Source organism: Ciconia boyciana, chromosome 17, assembly GCF_034638445.1.
Source record: "Ciconia boyciana chromosome 17, ASM3463844v1, whole genome shotgun sequence".
Taxonomy (NCBI): Eukaryota; Metazoa; Chordata; class Aves; order Ciconiiformes; family Ciconiidae; genus Ciconia; species Ciconia boyciana.
Window position 1 is genome coordinate 8,428,103 of NC_132950.1, and position 19,762 is coordinate 8,447,864.

At 45.0% G+C, this 19,762-nt stretch overlaps 3 protein-coding genes across 3 annotated transcripts in view; 2 read left to right on the forward strand and 1 right to left on the reverse strand.

The window, feature by feature from the left end:
• Positions 1 to 12,209, forward strand: part of PIGL (phosphatidylinositol glycan anchor biosynthesis class L) — a 77,501-nt gene extending 65,292 nt beyond the window's left edge. Inside the window, exons 8-12 of the mRNA XM_072881745.1 lie at positions 5,068 to 5,306; positions 6,994 to 9,215; positions 10,573 to 10,696; positions 11,147 to 11,253; positions 12,072 to 12,209. The gene's annotated coding sequence lies outside the window, so the exon portion shown is untranslated. The remainder of the gene's footprint in view (positions 1 to 5,067; positions 5,307 to 6,993; positions 9,216 to 10,572; positions 10,697 to 11,146; positions 11,254 to 12,071) is intronic.
• Positions 744 to 4,295, reverse strand: CENPV (centromere protein V). The gene is made up of 5 exons (XM_072881746.1): positions 3,900 to 4,295; positions 2,795 to 2,893; positions 1,875 to 1,944; positions 1,371 to 1,485; positions 744 to 1,010 (listed from the first exon to the last, which is right to left on the reverse strand). Exons 1-5 carry the CDS (start codon positions 4,148 to 4,150, stop codon positions 886 to 888), a joined length of 660 nt encoding a protein of 219 aa, XP_072737847.1. The 5' UTR covers positions 4,151 to 4,295; the 3' UTR covers positions 744 to 885.
• UBB (ubiquitin B) lies at positions 12,078 to 13,385 on the forward strand. The gene has a single exon (XM_072881744.1). It carries the CDS (start codon positions 12,078 to 12,080, stop codon positions 13,221 to 13,223), a length of 1,146 nt encoding a protein of 381 aa, XP_072737845.1. The 3' UTR covers positions 13,224 to 13,385.
• The last annotated feature ends 6,377 nt before the right edge of the window (positions 13,386 to 19,762 follow it).

The window sequence follows — 19,762 nt, forward strand, 5'->3', positions numbered from 1 at the left end:
GATTTGGGTTTCTGTGGGGTCATGGTGGAACAAAGTCAGCAATACTCAACATTTCTGTAGGCCTTTGCACTCGCTAATGTGGGCTTACATCCCCAAGAGCCATCTTTCCTGGATCTACAAAGCTAGTCATTGCATAGTCAAGATCAGAGCCCAAATTGCCTGATTTGTTGCCGTGAGCACATCCTCCTCCTGAAGACAACAAACGAGTTCCTTGCTGTACTGAAGTATGTGCCCATTGTTCTAAGAGTATGACAGTGTTGAACTCTGTTCCCTGGCCATGAGTCAGTGCCTAAGCATATGCCTACTCGGCCTTAAGACCATGAGCAAGTCCAGGTTTAATCGAAACAGTACTTAATCACATGAATAACTCCAGTGGTCCCTCTCGCATACAGCTAAGCACCTGTGTAAATGCTTTACTGAACTTGAGCCTGATAAGCTTTCAAATTCCCCTTAAATCCATGGTCAATTCATTGAAGTCAATGGAGAAAAAACAGTGTAAGTTAGGATTACGTCCTAAGCAAGAGATTATCTTATATAGGGCATTTTTACAAGCCAGACTTGAAACACAGGAAATATCCATACAAACAAAGATTAGATTTTTTTTTGTACTTTGCTCTGTTTATTGTGGTTTAAACTTTAGCACAGCTAAGGGCAAAGTACCAAAATAGCAGCCCTGGGGTGGTTTATGGAACAGAGGTAGTTTGAAAACTGAAAGTCACAAATGAATGGGACAGGCAGAAAGATTGGGACAGCATAGAAAGATTTATTTAAGAAACAGAGAACAGATAACAATAATGTAGAGATTGATTTTGCCAACCCTCACCCAGGAAAGCCCAGACTACAGTTCCATGGCAGTGCTCCAAGTTCAGCTGCTGGAAGGGTATGTCAGGGTTTTGACATGTCTCTGATGGTCTTATGTTCCTTCACTGCCTTCTCCCATTCCTTGCCATTGATATCCTCTGTGACAATGGTCTGCACGGTGCCATCATCCAGACAATGGGGAGCTATTCCTGAAGAAAGACAGAGTACACAGAAACCTGCTTTTCATAGCTAAAGTATGGGAGATGCCTGCACCACTCTGTGGATGGGGCATCTCAGGGAATGGTAAATGCTCAGTCCAGCTATCACTGTAAGGCTGAGGAGTCTAGGTGAGAAACCTGTCATGGGCAGAAGCCCCCAAGTCATAGGTAAGACTGTTTCTTATGGAGGAGCTGCAGGTTCAGACTGCAGTTCCAGATGTTTAGCACTTTAGGAACAAACTCTTAAGACACATGCTGCTCGCTGCTGTCATGTTAGTAGCCAATGGAGTCTTTATCCAAGGTTTGCTTGGTGGTTAGCTTTGGTTACCACAGTTTACTCTTTCTACCTACCATAACCATCTGGATTAGAACGAGGGGTATAAAAGCTCTGCACACCGCAGGTCTTGCAGAATGTGTGCTGGGCACAATGTGTGTTGAAGGTGTATGTTGTCAAATTATCAGCACCCTAAGCAAATGAAAAGCAATGTAAGTTTTCCACATAAACAGATGTATTAATTACTTTCTATGGGCCTGTAGCTAAGAAATGTAAAATTTAAAATACCACCTTCATGGATCTACTTGAGATACAGAGTTCTGCATTCATATTCCTTTTCTGAACCCCTGTGCTTTGTATATACATGCATCCATCACAGTCAAGCCTGAGAACTGCAAGAGCTCTAACGTCAGCTCACTAAATAAGATACACTAACACACCCACACCAGACTGCATAAAATTCAGCCATTTCCCCCAACCAGCCATAGACAAACTTAGGACAGAAAACTGGCTGCCACTTGCATCTTTGAGGATAACACTGGATTATACTGCTCGTGTTCACGGCCATGCTCTTACTCTACCTTCAGCAGCTTGAAACGCGATGCTGGGACAATGAAGTGTCTGTTCTGTTTCTTTGTGCAAATGCTGCAACTGTAAAAGAAAAAGCAGACCTTTCTAGAAGCAGTGGACAAGTTGTTAGTACAGCAATCAGATCTAGCATGGACCTCTTGACAACAGAAATTCCACTGACAGCTAAAACAGTTAGCATCACAGAGATAAGCAACAAAAAGTGGACTCATGCTATCAGTAGTATTTGGCTAAGCACACCCATGGAACAGACTGACCCTACAGAGGTACACAGATAAGGTATTCTCCTACACCAAACATCATATGCCATTTTTTTCTTCACATATACAACTCTCAACAGACATAGCAAGGACAAACTCTAGCCCCAAGAAATCCATTTAATCTTTCAGTCTAAATCTTTTTAGACTTTACCAATTTTGCCAACGTTAATTACCTTGCAAACAAGAAAGTAAGATTCAGAAGTTTACCCATGAGCTAGAAGCGAACTAGTTGCAGGCGAAGGGGGATCGCTATTGAAATCAGACACTGTTGTAGTCTGAAGCACATGTGGTCAGAGATGTAATGTTCCCTTGAGAAGACCAAGTTAAAAAAGGATTGATGTGCTTTGAGCACACTGCACTCAGAGGAAACAAAAAGCAGATGGCTGAGCGCCTGTACTCATTAGATCTCTCCTGACACATTCTGCATGAGCATGGATGTGAAACCTGAAGTCCTGCCCAAAGAAGCAGCATCTGAAATCACCAGCACTGATCCCATATTGAATCAGGACATAATTAGGAGTATACCCTATGGAAACAGCTCAGGGGATGTTCTGCAGTTGTGTCATCTTCTTTTAGCTCTAAGGTATTGATTGGAGAAGCATACGAGCTTTTATTCATCTATGAGAATAGGGAACAAAAAAACCCCCACTCACTTGCAGTTAAAAACATGCAGATCTGCTGAAGCCCAGACCTCAAAGCGGACAGCTCCGCAGTGACAGCCTCCTGTGTGTTTGACCAAACCTCTGTATTCACTGGAGAGAGAAACAACAGAGAGGTTTTGTGATCATACTTTTTTTTTGGCCAAGAAAACAGTAAGGCTATATACTACATTATTCAATTCTGCTTTGAGCAATTGCAGAACACCAGAAAATGTATCCGCTCAAATGTATTTTAATAAAATGTGCCAGAGTGAGATAGAGAATGGCTTTTGTCCTCTGCAGCAATTGCTTTTCTGGTTTAATTAAAATGGTGAAAAGGAAAGAAGAGCAACAGCTCAAGTAAAGTACACTCCGCATGCAATACAAAACATATGCTCCCCTGTACAGTCCAGGTCAAAATGCTGACCCAGGCTACAGCATTATCCGTGCACAAGAGTACATAGAAATGAGTGGTATTATCACAAGACAACTGGGAACTGAATTCTTCCACAATTTTCCCACAACTGCTCCAGCACTAGTAATATTCCTCCATTTCAAAGCTGGGAAAAGCAGAGATAAGTGGATTCTACATAATATTTGAAATGCATTTTATTTTGTATTTTAATTGCAGAGGAACTTCATCAAGGAATTTCTGAGCTTGTGCTTTGCCCTCTCCCCTAGGACGCCTCCATAGCAGCTGGGCAGAATCACCATGCTAGGTCAAACGCAAAATGCAAAGGAAAAACCTCTTCCTTCCACATTTTCACTCCCACGGACAGTTACTGATTACAGTCCAGGGATGATGTGCTGTGCTCTGGAAAGAACGAGCACAGGAAATGGGTGGAGATTTAGAAGCCGAGCCTCACAGATCCCGCGCGGTGCCCCCAAGGGCATTTTTGATGGGAGAGCCCTAAAACACAGGAAGCTGTAGCATAAAGAGCCACTTTCTCCGTGGTGCTTGCGGGCCCCCCCCGCCCCTTCTCTACAGCTCTCCAGAAGTCCGTGTTTACTGCTGTGCAGATGCTGCCAAGAGGACGATGATCTAACGGGGGAAGGAGCCGCCGGGCAGGGTGGCTCAGCCTGGAAGCTGCGGGAAGAGCCGCCCCGGCCCCGTACTCACTAGGCGTCCAGCAGCAGCCGCGCCGCCTCCTCGCAGCTCAGCCGGTGCCGCTCCTGGAAGGCGGCCCAGCGCCCGCTCTGCGCCCCCAAATCGAAGGCGCCGGGGCCGGGGGGCTGCGCCTGCGCCCCCGGCCCGGCCCGGGGTCCGCCCGCCTTGTTGCCTCGCCCCCGGCGGCTCCCGCCCGCGGGGGAGCTGGCGGCCGCGCTGCCCCGCCGGGACCGCCGCGCGCTGCCCGCCGTGGCTCGCCCCATGCGCCGCCGAGCGTTGCTGCGCCGCGCCCGCCAGGGGGCGCCGCAGTGCCGCGGCGCCGCGCAGCGGGACGGGGGTGGCCCGGGGGGCGGCCCGGGCCCCTCTGCAAGAGCCGGGCCGCAGAGGACGCTGCGCCGTCGGCATCGGCCCCCTCTGGCAGCGGTAACGGGGGGCGGGGGGGGCACCCTGAGCGAGCAGAACTGGAAACCACGGGAAATGCACGCCCCGCGCTGTCAGCCGGCTTGCCCCGAAGGAAAGCAGGCTCGCCTCTTCCTTCTAAAATCCCTTGTAAGGGTGGAAATGCCAGTTGTCCGCAAGCATTAGCATGAGGTTCTTCCTTAAATTATAAGCATATGATGCCTCGCGCATTCAAGGATGCCAAGGTGCTATGCAGACCTGAGGTGCTGTTAAAAGTATATTGTTTCACATCTCTGCTATGCACCCACCCTCATTTAGAAACAAGACTGCTGTTTAACGATACCGCAGCGTATCGGGATGCACATTCAGGAGTGTATTTAGTCCTTCCCGAGGTTTGAAATCATTACGGCAGCCTTGCAGAGAAACGGGTTCTAACGCAATTCCCACTAGACTTTTCACAAATTCTGTCACCAAAGTCTTAAAAAGGAAAACAATAGAGATAGTACATACCTTTAAAAAAAAAAAAAAGCTTAGGAAAATGTGAAAGCACCCCTCTACTGGTAAGTATCTTAGAAAAGGTTATTCTTGAACATCTGAAAGACAATGCTGTTTCTCAAGTAAAACTATTCAATGCAGGGGAGAAGTACAAAACTTGTAGGTGTCCAAGTCACCTTTGGTTGGGGGGGTGGGTGGAAATCACTCCAAGGATGAATCTTTGTGCCCAGTGTTGCAGGACTGGAAATTTGTTTGAGTTATAATCAAGAATTTGTATTTTCAACAGGACAAGATGTAAACAAGTGAGCTGACAGTCTGTTGTGAGGTAGAAGAGGCACCAAAGGGTCATGTCTCGGACAGGAATACAGCAAAGCAACTGGACAATGATGAAACAGCTATCAGCACTGTCTGGTCTGGAAAACAGCTTTAAAAACACGTGACTACAGTGTGTAGGCTGCCTCCTGAGATGACACATACCAGGACTCACATAACAATCCTGTGGCTCAGCACCTCTCTTCTCTGATGGTAGGAAAGGGCACTGAGTTACAATTTCCTGTTACTCCTCATGTGAACCTCTGTACTGGTTACTCATCCTAATGGAACCATTTTAATATACCATATGTGACAAATTCTGGCCCACGCCAGCATGTTCATCCGTAGCTCCTGATCTGAGCCACTCCCAGACCTTTAGTCACACTAGATTTCATGTTAGTCACCTTGTATTTTGGGAGGAAAAGTCACTGAGGTGAAACTGGAGACCACGAACTGAAACTGAGCCTGTGCAGTTTGCAGCACGGATTCATTTGCCTTCCTTGCGAGGTACGGCCAGCAGCAGCTGCAGGTTTCAGCCTACATGGTCTGTCCTTTCCTAAAAACACTTAACTGCACTAAATGGAAAGCCAGAACATATCCTAAGAGCTTGTTAGTGATCAGTTCACACAAATGACCTCCTCTCTGCAAGACAGGAGACACTAGCACTTGCACACTCTCAAAAAGCAGTTCCAGTGATAAAACTGGAGTGAGTATGCAGTCCATGTAATATCTGCAAATCTATCACTCTCTGTGCCCCTCCACAATGAGTTCAGCATATTTTAAATGTAGAAGGCGTTTTGAGAAGCTAAATTCTGCTCCCCTATGACATTTCAGGATAAAGAACTGGAAGACAAAAATGGAAGAACAAAATGCAGTTTTGTTTCAGAAGGCTATAGTAAAGAAATTCTTCCTCCTTTTTCATTTGTTTCATATTTTATTACAAAGGACTCTTGAAGCTCAAAACTGGGTCTCACATAAGTAATCAGTTCAAGAGCTTTATAATGGATCTCTGGCTGATGATGTATTTCACTGGTATTCTGATTTGCAAGCCCTAAATTTCAGTGGTTGCATACTGTATTGTCAGTGTACCTGGGCAGCAGGCGTTTCCCAGTGCCCAAAGAGTTAACAGCTTTCACTGGTACATTACTTCCAAATCTGATGCAATGTTTGCAAAACTTCAGTAGAAGCCAATAGCTTGATGAAGACCGCTTTTGCTCTTAAGCTTCTGAGACAAAATGGAGAAGGAAGAATTATTCAGAAAGATGACAGGATGGACAAGAGGAAAAGTCCAGTAAATCACTGTTTGTTCTCTTTAGGTGTCTTGTGGTATTCAAAGCTCAACAGCTGATGTGTTTGAATGTTAAAGTACAAAGGTGTTTTTCTGTGCCATCTCAGCTCTGCTTGTATAACAATGACTCAGCTCTGCAGACGTGGCTTGCAGCCCGCATTGAGATTCTGTCTGTAAGGGCATTTTCGTCGCACAAGCAGTACTGAAAGCAACTACATGTTTGTGGGTTAAAGATAATTAGGAATTGTGGATGCTTTTCTTCTAATAAGCAGGGAACTAGAAGTAGTGTATAGCTAACACCACACTTAAAAGAACTGAGGTAGTTAAAACTACATAGTTTGTGCAGGGGAAAAAAATGTCAGCGCTTGGATTTTAGTCTTACTATTGTGGAGGGGGAAGCATTCTGGACATTCTCCTCACCATCAAGGGATCCAAGCTGGATCTGAAAACAAAATACAGGAGGTCTCACCTCTGGGCCAATAGATGAAGGCTGTTCAGAATGGCCTTGACAGTGTTTGGTTTTGTTCACTGTTGGAGAGGTTCTACTGAAACATATCAATAATGATTAACAGTGTTTTAGGACTTCTTTCTTCCATCTTTCTATTTTTCAAGGTGCTTCTTTGCTATCCTGCTGAAAAACCTCACCCCAGAAACCACATGCTAAATCAGCTCAGACACAGCAGAGAGAACGTGAACAAAGAGAGCTCCTTCACTGCAGTGCAGCTTGGATCGGATCCAAAAGACTCACAGGCAGGAGGCAGATTGAAAAAATGCAGACAAGTAATTTTTAGAATAGACCTAGTTATTAATTGTTGCTTTCGCTGGCATAACATGCAGACACAAACCTGTGATTTTAGGCTGATGGCGTCTTTATAAAATGCCCTTTAGAAGTCTCCTTACATCAGAAGCACAGTGAATTCCCACATGTTCCTCTGGGTCATTTAGACCTATAGAGAAAGAGGTGCCCAAGCTTGTTTATTGTGGCAGCACAGATCTTAAAGCTGTATGTATGGGACACATGGGACACATGTATCCCATGTGTCCTGCGAAGTCAAAATATGCTTTAAACAAACAGGGAGACAAGAGGAGTATTGCTCATGTTCCTCTTTTTACTACAAAAATCTGGATATCTATTTGTTTTTCTTAAGCTTTCAGCTCCTGCAGTTGGTAGCTTATTAAAAACGTTGTTTATTTAAGGTATTTTTAGTATAAGGCTTAAAAAACAAAACTCAGATAGTTGTCTTTTTTTGGTAATCTGTTACAGTCAATCTCACAGTACTTTGAATTGTGACTCACTGTTTTTGTAACCCTTGAGCTTGGCAGTACAAGGACAAGCAGTAACATGCCACAGCTCTGTTTGTCTTGTGGCTGGAACTTCAGCAAAGACCAGCCCTTATTGCAGTGTTACAGGTTTGGGGAGAAAATATTTATCTCCACAACTGTAAATAGGTAAATGTAATTATCATACACAGTGAGAAAGACCTGAAGTGCTATGAGTAATATTATGAGACAGAAATATACATTGTTTTTTCCCTGTGGCAAGTAGCCCTGTTTTTATCTGAACAAAGGACCAGTACTGAACTTGCTACACATACTCAAATTGCCTGACTGGCTGGCTCTCCCAGGTTAAACCCTTGTAACTAAAGATAAACAGATTGCTTCATTTGACATTGTTCATGTAGAAATGATATGCTGTTGCTAGGACATTAGTGTACATAAAAAACAGACCCAGCTTGTGTTCTAGAATGTAGATTCGTTGGAAACATTTCTTTGACCCCAGATTCTTCTCTTCTGAAAGTAGGTTGCTTTGTACTCCTGCCCAATGACCTACTTTTGAAACCACTTGGAAAGAAATACGTGTTCTCAACTGCAGGCCCCATGCCCTGGCAAAGGCTGGAACCACCTGCGCAGTCAGGCCAGTCACAAGATACAGATTTCTGTTTTTTCAGCTTTGCATTTATTTATATACAGTTCACAGTCAGCTGCTTGATGATTCTTATTCACCAAGAGCTACTGGAGGAAGAGTGGCATGTATGTTAAATACATGTGCTTTGTACAACCACAACAGCTACCGCACCATTTAAGAATAAACAAATCTCCTTTGTCTGTATCAAATTCAGGTAGTAAAATATTTTCTAAAGAAATTCTAAGGTAAAGCTGAAATTCAGTAAAATGAAGTTACAAGGCCATCACCTCCAGCTTGGGAGATTGTTCTGTAAACATAATGTGTGAAAATGAGGCAGAATCTGGCCCGCCATATACAAACACATTCTAACTTTAAAAATAAGTACCTTTCAACTTGATAATAATTATCATTGAAGTAGCATAAAGAATGTATGCAGATATGAGGTGCGTAACACTCAGGGCATGAATTCACCACACAGAAAGAGCCAAGGGACAGGAAAAGAGGTATTTAAGAAGCTGTCTGCATTCAGGCCCCCACCCCAAAAAACAAAAGAGGTGGGCTCTGTACAGGCATGTAGATGGCTATCGCAGATTAATAGTTAAGAGAATTAAATTAATCCAATCAGTGGAGGCTGCAAAATGCTAATGGTGGCCTGTGTAGAGTACCTTGCCTGCAGGCTATGGAGTTTAGTTTAATTCTGCTAGGCCCTGGAGTCGTGTGCACAAAGCCTAACTCTTTTGTTTATCTTTTTTGACAGAGGGATAACTGAGGAAAATAATTAGGCTTTTTGCATGGAATTGATTAATTTAATCCATAATTGTTTTTCAAATCGAGTCTGCATTCGATGTCAGCATGTTGTTGCCTGTGCTTGCTTTGGGTAACATCATTTCCCTGAAGAATGAATTTTTCAGGAGCCATTATTAACAAGGTATTTAAAGAACTACCTCTGGTAGTTGGGACTTTGTTCTGATCTGTTGATTTGAATACTTAAACAGAAACTGAACAACAACAGTGAAAGCAGATTAGTCATAGGATTTAGCCATACTTAGAAAAAAACAAGGAAGGGCTCCTGTGTTTTCTGGTTTACACAGAAAGGAAAAGAAATTACAGAAATTTCTCCTTCTCCATCTAGAGAGACATTAAAAAACGACATGCACACTAAAATCCTTAATACAAGTCTGATGTGCTCAAACACAGGGCAGTCTTTAGATTAGCTTGTGCTTAATCTTCAATTTAAGAGATGTGGACTTTCACATTTGTGAATACTAGTTACTTGTGGCCCTCCTCTCAGGACTCCATTATATTGTTTGCCTGGGGGACGCGGTTCCTGGGATATACAGCATACACAGGCCAGCCTTGGAGCAAACATTTAGTCACCCTGGCACCACACAAATAAAACGAACCTACTGGAAACACTGAGCAAAACCGGCAGCATAAAGAAAACAAATATGATATTGCCTAAATCTGCCTTTTGTCCTAAATTTATGTAGCTGAATAAGATTTCCAAGGTTGCTTATTGCCACGGAGCTGTCTCTGAACTTTCCAGTTACCATTTTCCTCTCTTCCTGTTTCTACATTGTGAATCATTCTTGTTGGGATAATTTATTTCCTTTTTACTGTAAACCAGGAGGTGCTAGCAGACACAAGCCCTGTTACGAGAAAGGAAAACAATAGTGTTTTGTTGTTGTTGGGGGGTTTTGGTGGTTGTCTTTTTTTTTTTTTTTAAAGGGGGAAATAGAGTAGCTCTGTACTGAATCCTGCCGTTCACATGCATGCTCATGCTTTGTGAGTGGAGGTGGAGCACGTTCATCTGGCTTCACTGAAGGAGCTAGCAGCAGATAAAACACTACCACATAAAAACCTTTCTGGATTTTGTGTACTCCAGATATAATATGATGTAAAATGAGTTAAGGGCCAGCCTAAAAGGTATAATGAAGCTTAATTAACATGAAGCACATTTCCACATGTTCAGTTCACTGAAGGAAGTTCCTCCATAACCTGATCAAAGCTTCCTGTTCTGAAAGCAAGTAAACAGCCATTTGAATTTCAAATGTCAGCATTTCATCACCGGGGTTGTTTTGCAACCTCACATTAAAGAATAAAGTTGTCAGCTGGCTGAAATTGGTTCAAAGGGCTGCTCAGGAAATGGGCCACATGACGAGGGGCACGCTCAACATGTAGCAAGCGTGACGCACCAGGAGTCACCAGCGCTTGCCAAATTTCTAAGTAACATCATTTTCCAGCTTTGCTAACTAACTTCTGCTCTTCCTGGCTTTTCCTCACAGCCACAGACGACAGGACTAGCCTTACAGCCTACTCCAGGCCATAAATGCTTCACGCCACCCCAGGGAAGGGGGTCAGTCAGATGCACTGGTATCTCTGTGGGTCAACAAAAAGCTGGCACCACGGGTAACCCATCTTTCTCCGGGGCACTTTTTCCCAGTCCGTGCCAGGCTCTTCCCTAGGCATTGCCTGGGGCTGAGACAGGGGGAGAGCGAAAAAAAGCGCCCCAGTAGCAACCCCATCCCCATCGCATCCCCATCTCCACAGGGCTCCAGGCACTTCTCCCTCCCCAGCCACCTCCCACCGCCCGGTCCAGCAGCGCTATCCCGCATGCGCACAGCCCCCTCCTCGCCGAAATCTGCCTCCGCAAGGCGGCTCCACCCTAGCAACAGCGCTGACCTCACCGCGCACCAATCAGCGCCGAGCAGTACCCGAATCTTCCAGAGCTTTCCCTACGGCCGCCCCCCCCGCCCTCCTCTAGCCTCCCCCCCAGATCAACCAATCAACACCCACCGCTGCACCAATCGATACCGAACTTCCCGTTCTTTTTTCCTAACCGCTTCACCGCCCTTCCAGATCCATCCGCGCCATCAGAAATCTCCAGATTTTTAAGGGTCTGAGGTCCCACACTGAGACTCTAGGACCCCTTTGCTCCCTGGAAGAGAGATTGGAGAGGGAGAAAGGCAAGTATTTTTCACAACAGTGGTCTTTCACTTGGGACTACTTTGGGAGGCGGATGGACACGTCAGCGTAAGAGGGAGGGGCCTGTCTGGCAGGAACCGCATAAATACGGGTGGGTCTGCGTCACACCGTAGAGTACAGCGGGAGTGCAGCAGAGCGGGCTTCTTGACGAGGAGTGGTCAGGGCCGGAGACGTGAGTTGAGAGGTTGGGGCGGGTGGAAGGGGGAGAACAGGAGGATTTTCTGGGCAGAGGGTATAAGGCGGGGGTGGGTGCTTGTCGGGCAGTGCTTTTTGGTGGGGGTGGGAGGGGAAGGAATTGAGTAGAGTCTCGTCTTACTCTGAACCATGTCGCTGAGAACTGGGGGCGGGAGAATAAAATGGTTTCTTTACGAGGAGGAGGTAGCGTTACGGCGAAAATGGCGGAGGCTGTGCTTGTCCCCGGAAGCAGGGTGCTGAGTCACTGCCTCGGGGGGGGCAGCACGGGGCTGTTGTCGCAGTTGGCCACCGCGGGGTCCTGCGGTGCGGGAGGCTGCGGGGTGCGTCCCACTGCCGCATTGCTGCGGGGGGGCGAGGGGGGATCTAGGAGCCGACTGGTGAGAGGCGATGTAAGGAATCTGTTATGGGACAGAGCATACTGAGTCTTAAAAAGAGGTTTAACTAGTCAAGAGAGAAGTGTGGGCGATTGCTGCAGAAAAGGTTAACAAAAAAAAAATTCCAACTGGTGTTGATATAGTGTGAAATCACAGCAGTAATCCTTTTATTTAGAAATCATTAAAGACTGTGCTTTGCTAAGTAGCTAAAGCTTCTGTGTGTTTTCTAGTTCAACATGCAGATCTTTGTGAAGACCCTGACTGGCAAGACCATAACCCTTGAGGTTGAGCCCAGTGACACCATTGAGAATGTGAAGGCCAAGATCCAGGACAAGGAAGGCATTCCCCCCGATCAGCAGAGGCTGATCTTTGCTGGCAAGCAGCTGGAAGATGGTCGCACCCTGTCTGACTACAATATCCAGAAGGAGTCCACTCTGCATCTTGTGCTGCGCCTGAGAGGTGGCATGCAGATCTTTGTGAAGACCCTGACTGGCAAGACAATCACTCTTGAGGTTGAGCCCAGTGACACCATTGAGAACGTGAAGGCCAAGATCCAGGACAAGGAAGGCATTCCCCCTGATCAGCAGAGGCTGATCTTTGCTGGCAAGCAGCTGGAAGATGGTCGCACCCTGTCTGACTACAACATCCAGAAGGAGTCTACCCTGCATCTTGTGCTGCGCCTGAGAGGTGGCATGCAGATCTTTGTGAAGACCCTGACTGGCAAGACCATAACCCTTGAGGTTGAGCCCAGTGACACCATTGAGAATGTGAAGGTCAAGATCCAGGACAAGGAAGGCATTCCCCCCGATCAGCAGAGGCTGATCTTTGCTGGCAAGCAGCTGGAAGATGGTCGCACCCTGTCTGACTACAACATCCAGAAGGAGTCCACCCTGCACCTTGTGCTGCGCCTGAGAGGTGGCATGCAGATCTTTGTGAAGACCCTGACTGGCAAGACCATAACCCTTGAGGTTGAGCCCAGTGACACTATTGAGAACGTGAAGGCCAAGATCCAGGACAAGGAAGGCATTCCTCCCGATCAGCAGAGGCTGATCTTTGCTGGCAAGCAGCTGGAAGATGGTCGTACTCTGTCTGACTACAACATCCAGAAGGAGTCTACCCTGCATCTTGTGCTGCGCCTGAGGGGTGGCATGCAGATCTTTGTGAAGACCCTGACTGGCAAGACCATAACCCTTGAGGTTGAGCCCAGTGACACCATTGAGAATGTGAAGGCCAAGATCCAGGACAAGGAAGGCATTCCCCCTGATCAGCAGAGGCTGATCTTTGCTGGCAAGCAGCTGGAAGATGGTCGCACCCTGTCTGACTACAACATCCAGAAGGAGTCCACCCTGCATCTTGTGCTGCGCCTGAGGGGTGGCTGTTAAATTATTGTGCATCTTGCTTGACAACAAGGTTGCCAATAGTACCTGTGTTTGCACTGTAGTTCTTTAATGTCTTAAGTTAAATGCAAGGTTAATGCAAGCTTAAGTAGCTGCTGAACAACTGTCTGTTGAAATGCTAATAAAATTTTCTGTTGCACATTACAATTTGTAGTCTGTCTCAGTTCTAAGCTAGTAAAACTGGTGTATTTAAGTGACGTGCTTACTTCAGCTTTGTTCCTTGGCAGTTTAAGCCTCTTTGTATAATGAGGACCTTGCGGATGAAACAGATCTGGATTAAAGTCTTAATTTAAGCACTAATACCATGTAATTTCTTCTTCCTAGAGTTTAACACAATTCTACTCCAGGAAGTATAAGTTCTGTTAAAGACCCCAGAAACCCACAAACCAAATAAAGGTGGCCTGACTGTCAATACAGTGGGGTGGGTTTTGCTGCAACTTGTAAGCTTGCAGTGTGTTTAAATTGCCTGTGCTAGTCCTGAGGCGAGTGTGAACAGTGCCATGGAGTGACTGGAGCTTCAGTATGCTTGATGGGAGCTATGTGAGCAAATGTGAGTAGTTCTGTACTTTTTAAGTGGAAAGACTACTGTCTGTCCTGCTGAGAGCCTGGTCAAAGTAAATTTTCCAGAAGTGGACTTGAGGTGTTCCTCTGGTTGGCTGAAGGACATGGAACACATGATCTGGGGAAGGATGGACTGCAGTGAGAACTGCTGCTGGTGCAGGGGTGTGCAGTGGGTGGGAAGGCTGCCTTAATACATGGGCTGTAGTGAAAACTGCTTTCATAAATACTGAGTGGCAATACATGACTGAGCAGTATAACAATTTTCTGGTTTGATTTAAGTGCAAGTTCCTTACACAACGCCAGAAGCTAGGGAGTTCCCACTAAAGTGTGGGTGGTTTTGGTTTTTTTAATGGGGTGGGTTAAGGAAACTCACCGAAACAAGGGCTGGGAGGCCTGCAGTGGGGGTTAGAATGGTTTAGTTCAACTGCGTAGAGGTGGGTCTTTAAAGGTGGGTGCAATCATGTGTGTGCCCTCTTATAGAAACTTAACCAGGTTGTAAGGATCATGGCTGGCTGTCTTCATGTGTTGAATTCTGACAGCTGCTTAACTTGAAATGGGAGTCTTGGTATCCATATATGGGGTGCACAGTGTTTCTATGCTGGTGCACTTTGCTTTTTACTGATAATCCTGTATTATGCACCATCTTGATTTACTTTTTTTTTTGTCTGCTGTAGTGTTGCTGTGAAAGTTTGTTCCTCTTGAGTTTCAGCTTTCCATTTAACATTGCTGTCTGTGGTAAGTCATGCACTTGTATTAGCAGTGCATTCTTAGCATGGATTGGCGTGCAATCATGGCCAAAATGTTACACTACTGTTTTCATAGAAAACTGCACATTGTAACGAAGTTCAGTGTGGTTTTGATGGTTATAACCATGATAGGTTTCTTTTTTTCTCCAGCATGGTTTTGATGGTTATAACCATGATAGTTTTTTTTTTTCAGCAGCAGGGCTTGCTTCTCTGACTGGTACACATAGCTGTGCTAGCAGAAGTCTAAAGTTCTGTGAACAATGCTTTTTCTACCATAAGAGATACTTCCCTCAGATTACTTGAGGTTTCCTGCAGTTGCTGCTTTTTTGCCTTTCCTTGATTTTATGCTTTTTGCAGTTTAGCCACTTAGCAGTTTTGCTTTTTCCAGTTTAGCCCTGTAGGCAGGTTGCCCAGAGAGGTGGTGGAGGCTCCTTCCTTGGAGATACTCCAAAGCCATCTGGACATGGTTGTGGGCAGCCACTCTGGGTGGCCCTGGTTGAGTAGGGGGGCTGGATGAGATGACCTCCAGAGGTGCCTTCCAACCTCAACCATTCTCTGGTTCTGTCACTTCTGGCTGGGTGTCTCATAGCCTGCTGTCTGCTCCGTAGTGTATAAACTCCCTGAGCAACTGATAGTCCAGAGGAGATCTGGCACTGAATAAATTTACATTACTTCTCTTTTTCTGCTGCTGGTTTGCTCTGTGGTAAAACTAGCTGCTTTATCTTCCCTAGCTCGTAATTCAGAGATGTCCTTTCTCAAGTTCTTTCAATAATTAAGCTATGCTGTATCGTAACAGTTACAGACACTAACTGGTCAGATAATACAGGCTGCAGGGGCAGTTTGTTTTAGATACAAGTCTGTAAATGGCAGGTAGCCTTTCTCCAGAGTCAGTCGCTGAACGAGAACCGTTGCAGAGGTGTTGCTCAAATACGGTGTGGTGCCCAGACTCACTAGGCGATGTTCGGTGCAGCTGGCTTTGTGCAGAACTATCTTTGGGGTTCGGTCTGCTCTGCAAGAACGGGGACCCAGGGAACGTGAGGTGTAGCTGAGTGGGTCTGTGCCAGCTTCCCAGTGCGTGCTCACTCCGGCTTTGTACAGCTGGAGCCAAACCTGTGCTGAACCATTGCCTCTGCTGGTCCTTCTGGTGTCCCTGTTTGTGGATGGTCTGTAAGCGGAGCCATGCGCGGAGCCTGCTTCCGTCTTACCTTGCACCTGAGGTGGCAGACGCAGTGGCAAGAGGGGGGAAATGTTCAGGCATTTTGTCATTGTGGGGAGCAGCTCAGGCCTCGCTTAGGCAGCCTGAGCTGATTGTGTGAAACTGAATGTGTCCATGTGCTGTTTTCCCCAGCCCTGCAGGAAGATTTCCTTGGGTGAGGCTTGTGCTGAAAGTTAACTAGCTCTGCGTTTGGCTTACTAGAAATGGCACAGAACAGCACATCCTTAAAGCCAGCGTACAAGGAGTGAAATCCCCAGATGCTGTCGTGTTGCAGCACTACCCTGGGTGAGGTGCGGAGCCGGACTCTCAGATGGCTCGCTGCAAGGATGCAGGGGCACATGGGCTGGACTTCTGCTTCTCTTGTAGGACCTGCGTTATCGAGGCTTCTGATCCCCCAGCTAACGGAGAGGTGGCAGTCGCTAGCTGGAAGAGGTGACTACAAGGGATTTCTTCATTAATAAAGAAAAATCTTTGCAATTTATCTTAACTGATGTGAAGTAGGGCAATGTATATAAATTACAAGGAAATGTAAATACGAGTTTGCATAACATGCATTGTTCACACTGAAGAAGTTATGAACAAAAGACTGAGGTATCAGGCAATATGAATGATTGATGTTGTTAAGATACAACGTTTTTCTTACAGTGTCGTGGTAACTCAATTCAATCTGCTTCGAGCCAACTGTTCATAACTAAAATAGGAATTTAATCGGCTTTAGCCAGAATCTATATGCTATTAAAATGGAATAATCCTAATGCTCCCATATAGACAACAGATTCTGATAACATCTTTTAATACTGCTGCAATCTGAGCTTTGTGGCTGGCCCTTGTGTTTTTTCTTGCAGCTTCAGTTAATTTCTAGTTTGTTCTCTCTTTAAAAAAACCCTAAAATTCCAAGATTTCAGGATTTTTGTCTTTTGTGCTTTTAAAAAAATACTTGCATCTGTTTTAAGAAGGCAAATGAGATAACCCTCTTATACTGCGTTTTGGATACGTTTAGTGTTTTGCTGTGGTAGCAACTGCCCCAAAACTTAATCGTATAGGGAAAGTTGAGGGTTAAGGCAGAGAAACATTGGGAATACCTCAGTATTTTTGCAGTCTTGTCTGCAGTTCCGAAGGCATTGCGTGGTAGCTGCGTTCAAAGATCCTTGGCTGTCCAATTTTATATTTATGGAGCATCGCTGCACCAGCCTTATTTGGAACTTCAGTTTTTAAATTAGACATGTTTCTGTTACTTATTGGCTACAAACAGTAAGTGAAGGACTATAATTCTCACAAGTGTGTGCTTGCAACTCCTTTTTGCTGTTTTTGAAGAATTTCCCATAGAGGCCGTTTTCATAAGCAGCAGGAATTCAGGTTTGCTTAGTGGCCGCTGGATGTCACTGTTTCTCCAGAAAAGTGTTCTTTTGTAACATTACCCTTGGATTTCTTATTTTGCTGCTACTTGATTGTCAGTGGGGCATTCCTTCAGGCTGTAATCCTACAGAAAGGCATACATCAAGTAGAAAGATACTTCCATTTAAGGAATAAGAGAAGTGGATGGTCCCTTCAAAGGCCTGAGAAGTTTATAGATAGGAGCCTTTAAATATTATGATGTTAGTCTGGTAGTTACAGAAATACCATCATGTAAATTAATTGAGTCCCCAGGGCTATTGGACAAGTTCTGACAAGGAATTATATTTAAGAATATATGTATTTTAGATTGGGCACTGGCTGGTGTCTCTAGAGGTATAGGATGCCATCCGTGTAACTATAACAAGCTGCTAAAATTCATCCCTTCAGTGTGGGTTTTACATAAGTTGCATGAAAAAAAAGTCTGGCCTTGCAAAAATACTTGATATTTTCCCAAGTGTGAAAGTACACCTTTAAACGAAACAGTTTTCTCTTTTAGCTGTGTGGCCTTTGTGAGGTTTGAATGAAATTCTGGCCTACCTGTTGTTCTGGAGAACATGTTAATGGTCCACCCTTGCATGCTGTTATTACAGGCTTCCCTCCTCCTGTGAAGATGATTTTGACCTGTTACCCCTTAGAGTGGCTACAGATCACTGCAGATTACAGACACATGTAAGTGACTTTGATCTTCTATTTACAGCATACAGAAAATGTGATATTAATCATAAGAATATTTAATTTTTCAGCGTTTGGTAAAAATGGGCGCTTAGGTGAACAGAGAATACCTATTTTGGGAAATATGCTTGTTTCCATCTTTTCAGAAAGCTGTCTTCCTCATGCTTCCTTTTGTCTTCTGTTTCAGCAGGTTCTGGTCATTGCTTTTGCTGCCATGAATTATTGTGCTTCTTCATATATAATCTATAATTATATAATAATTATGAAAATATTTTATAATATTATGAAATGAAAAATATTTATTTGACTTAAAATGTCACTTAGTAGTTAAGAGTTTGACTTCTCTTTTCCCAGATTTAAGGTTTCCACAAAATGTGTGTCTCCTGTCAGGAGAAACTTAGTGCCATCAGACACATTTTCATCAGCAAAATAATCACTGAGCAATTGCAAGATTCCTCCTTATTCTCCCAAATAAAAGCCTCAAAAGGCAAGAGGATCACATGTTGCTTTTGAAAACTCAGGCTGGCAGATAGGTGAAATTAAATTGCTGCTTTTATTCTCCCTGCATGCTGCTTTGGATGGCTTTATCCTGATTCCTAACAGCTATCAGGATTTTAAATTTTGGTGGCAAGATGCTTGTTAAGAGTCATAACCAACTCAGCTGGCTAGTGCACAGCAGTGATGTAATCCCATTACTGACCTCGGAATGCCGGTACTAGCAAGTGCACGCTTGGGCAGATCTTGTATTCTTCTTCTGCCTTGCTTCTCCCTTCTGTGAAATGGAAGTGCAAGTGTTTACCCTGGTGTACTTTCTGGGAAAGCATGTGCGCATGTGTGTATGCATACCAATGTTTCTGTGTTCCCCCAGCAGCTCCATGTTTCTGTTTTGCTGTGATGACCTCTCAGCTGGCAGTGATTCCTTTCCCAGCAAGCTGCACATTCTCCTTCCTCTGTGTAAGCTATTAAAACCAGATGCACATAAAGGACTCTGTTACGATGCACTTTTGTGGGCTGATTTCATTCCTTGGCTAGAATGGTGGGCTAACTCCCATGAAAGATGGGGGAAAAGCCCAAGAGGGTTTAAACCCCTAAGTCTGAGCTACACTCCCGGGCCTGAATCTGTGTCTGTTGATATCACAGTCAATTAAGTGTAACACGGCTAAAGGAAACTGAATTAAATCAGTGCAAGGCTGGAATGAGGGAGAGGAGAGATGAGATCTGGTCTTGCATTTATCTACTGTGTTTGTTCTTTGTAGGCTATCCTGTGGGTCCTAATAAATCATTAAGCCTGGAAAGAATAAGTAGCTTTGCGTTGTTCCTGGATCAGCTTAATTTTGAAACAGGAATCTGAGAAATAAGCTTGCAGTCATCTCATGCAAAACCATGAAAGAGGAAAAGGCACCCTGCCATTTAATGGGTGTGTTTATAGGAAGGTCATCTCGCAGCCTGCATCTGACTCAAAGTAGGAGCCATCTGGGAATGTTTCTATGGGTGATGGCCACATTCCAGGAAGCCCCACATCATCCTGCAGCCCTGTCAGGTGAGGATTGCTTTAGGCAGCAACATTGTGCTGGGGAAGGCCATTGAGACTCTGGGTGCTGAACGTCATCCTGCATTGATGCTGTGGGAAATAATGATCACGCAGCCTCCTCAAGCCTCAGTTCTGTTAGGAGTGGGAGAGAAAAACTTGGTGCCCACTTGGTGTGGGCTGATGTCCTCTGTTTCCCAGGGGTCCTGTTTTGGGAGTGACAAGTGAAGGGGTATTAGTGGGTGTCCATGGTCTCAACTACAATCAGTTGTAGGGATGGTCAGTCTGTGCTCCCAGGACCTCCAAGCCTCTCTAAGACTTGCACTCCTTTGGAGAACAAGCCCATTAAGAAATGGGCACTAGTGGCAAATTAAGTAACCAGTGATCTAAGTGTTTTGGAACTGGG

Bases quoted from the DNA above. Each gene is read 5' to 3' on its own strand.
- UBB (XM_072881744.1), top strand. From the start codon at position 12,078: ATGCAGATCTTTGTGAAGACCCTGACTGGCAAGACCATAACCCTTGAG.
- CENPV (XM_072881746.1), bottom strand. From the start codon at position 4,150: ATGGGGCGAGCCACGGCGGGCAGCGCGCGGCGGTCCCGGCGGGGCAGC. The intron at 1,486-1,874 runs GTAGAGTAAGAG...TCATTTGCTTAG, and splicing joins CGCGTTTCAAGCTGCTGAAG to GGTGCTGATAATTTGACAAC. The intron at 1,011-1,370 runs GTAGGTAGAAAG...GTCTTTCTTCAG, and splicing joins TTCTAATCCAGATGGTTATG to GAATAGCTCCCCATTGTCTG.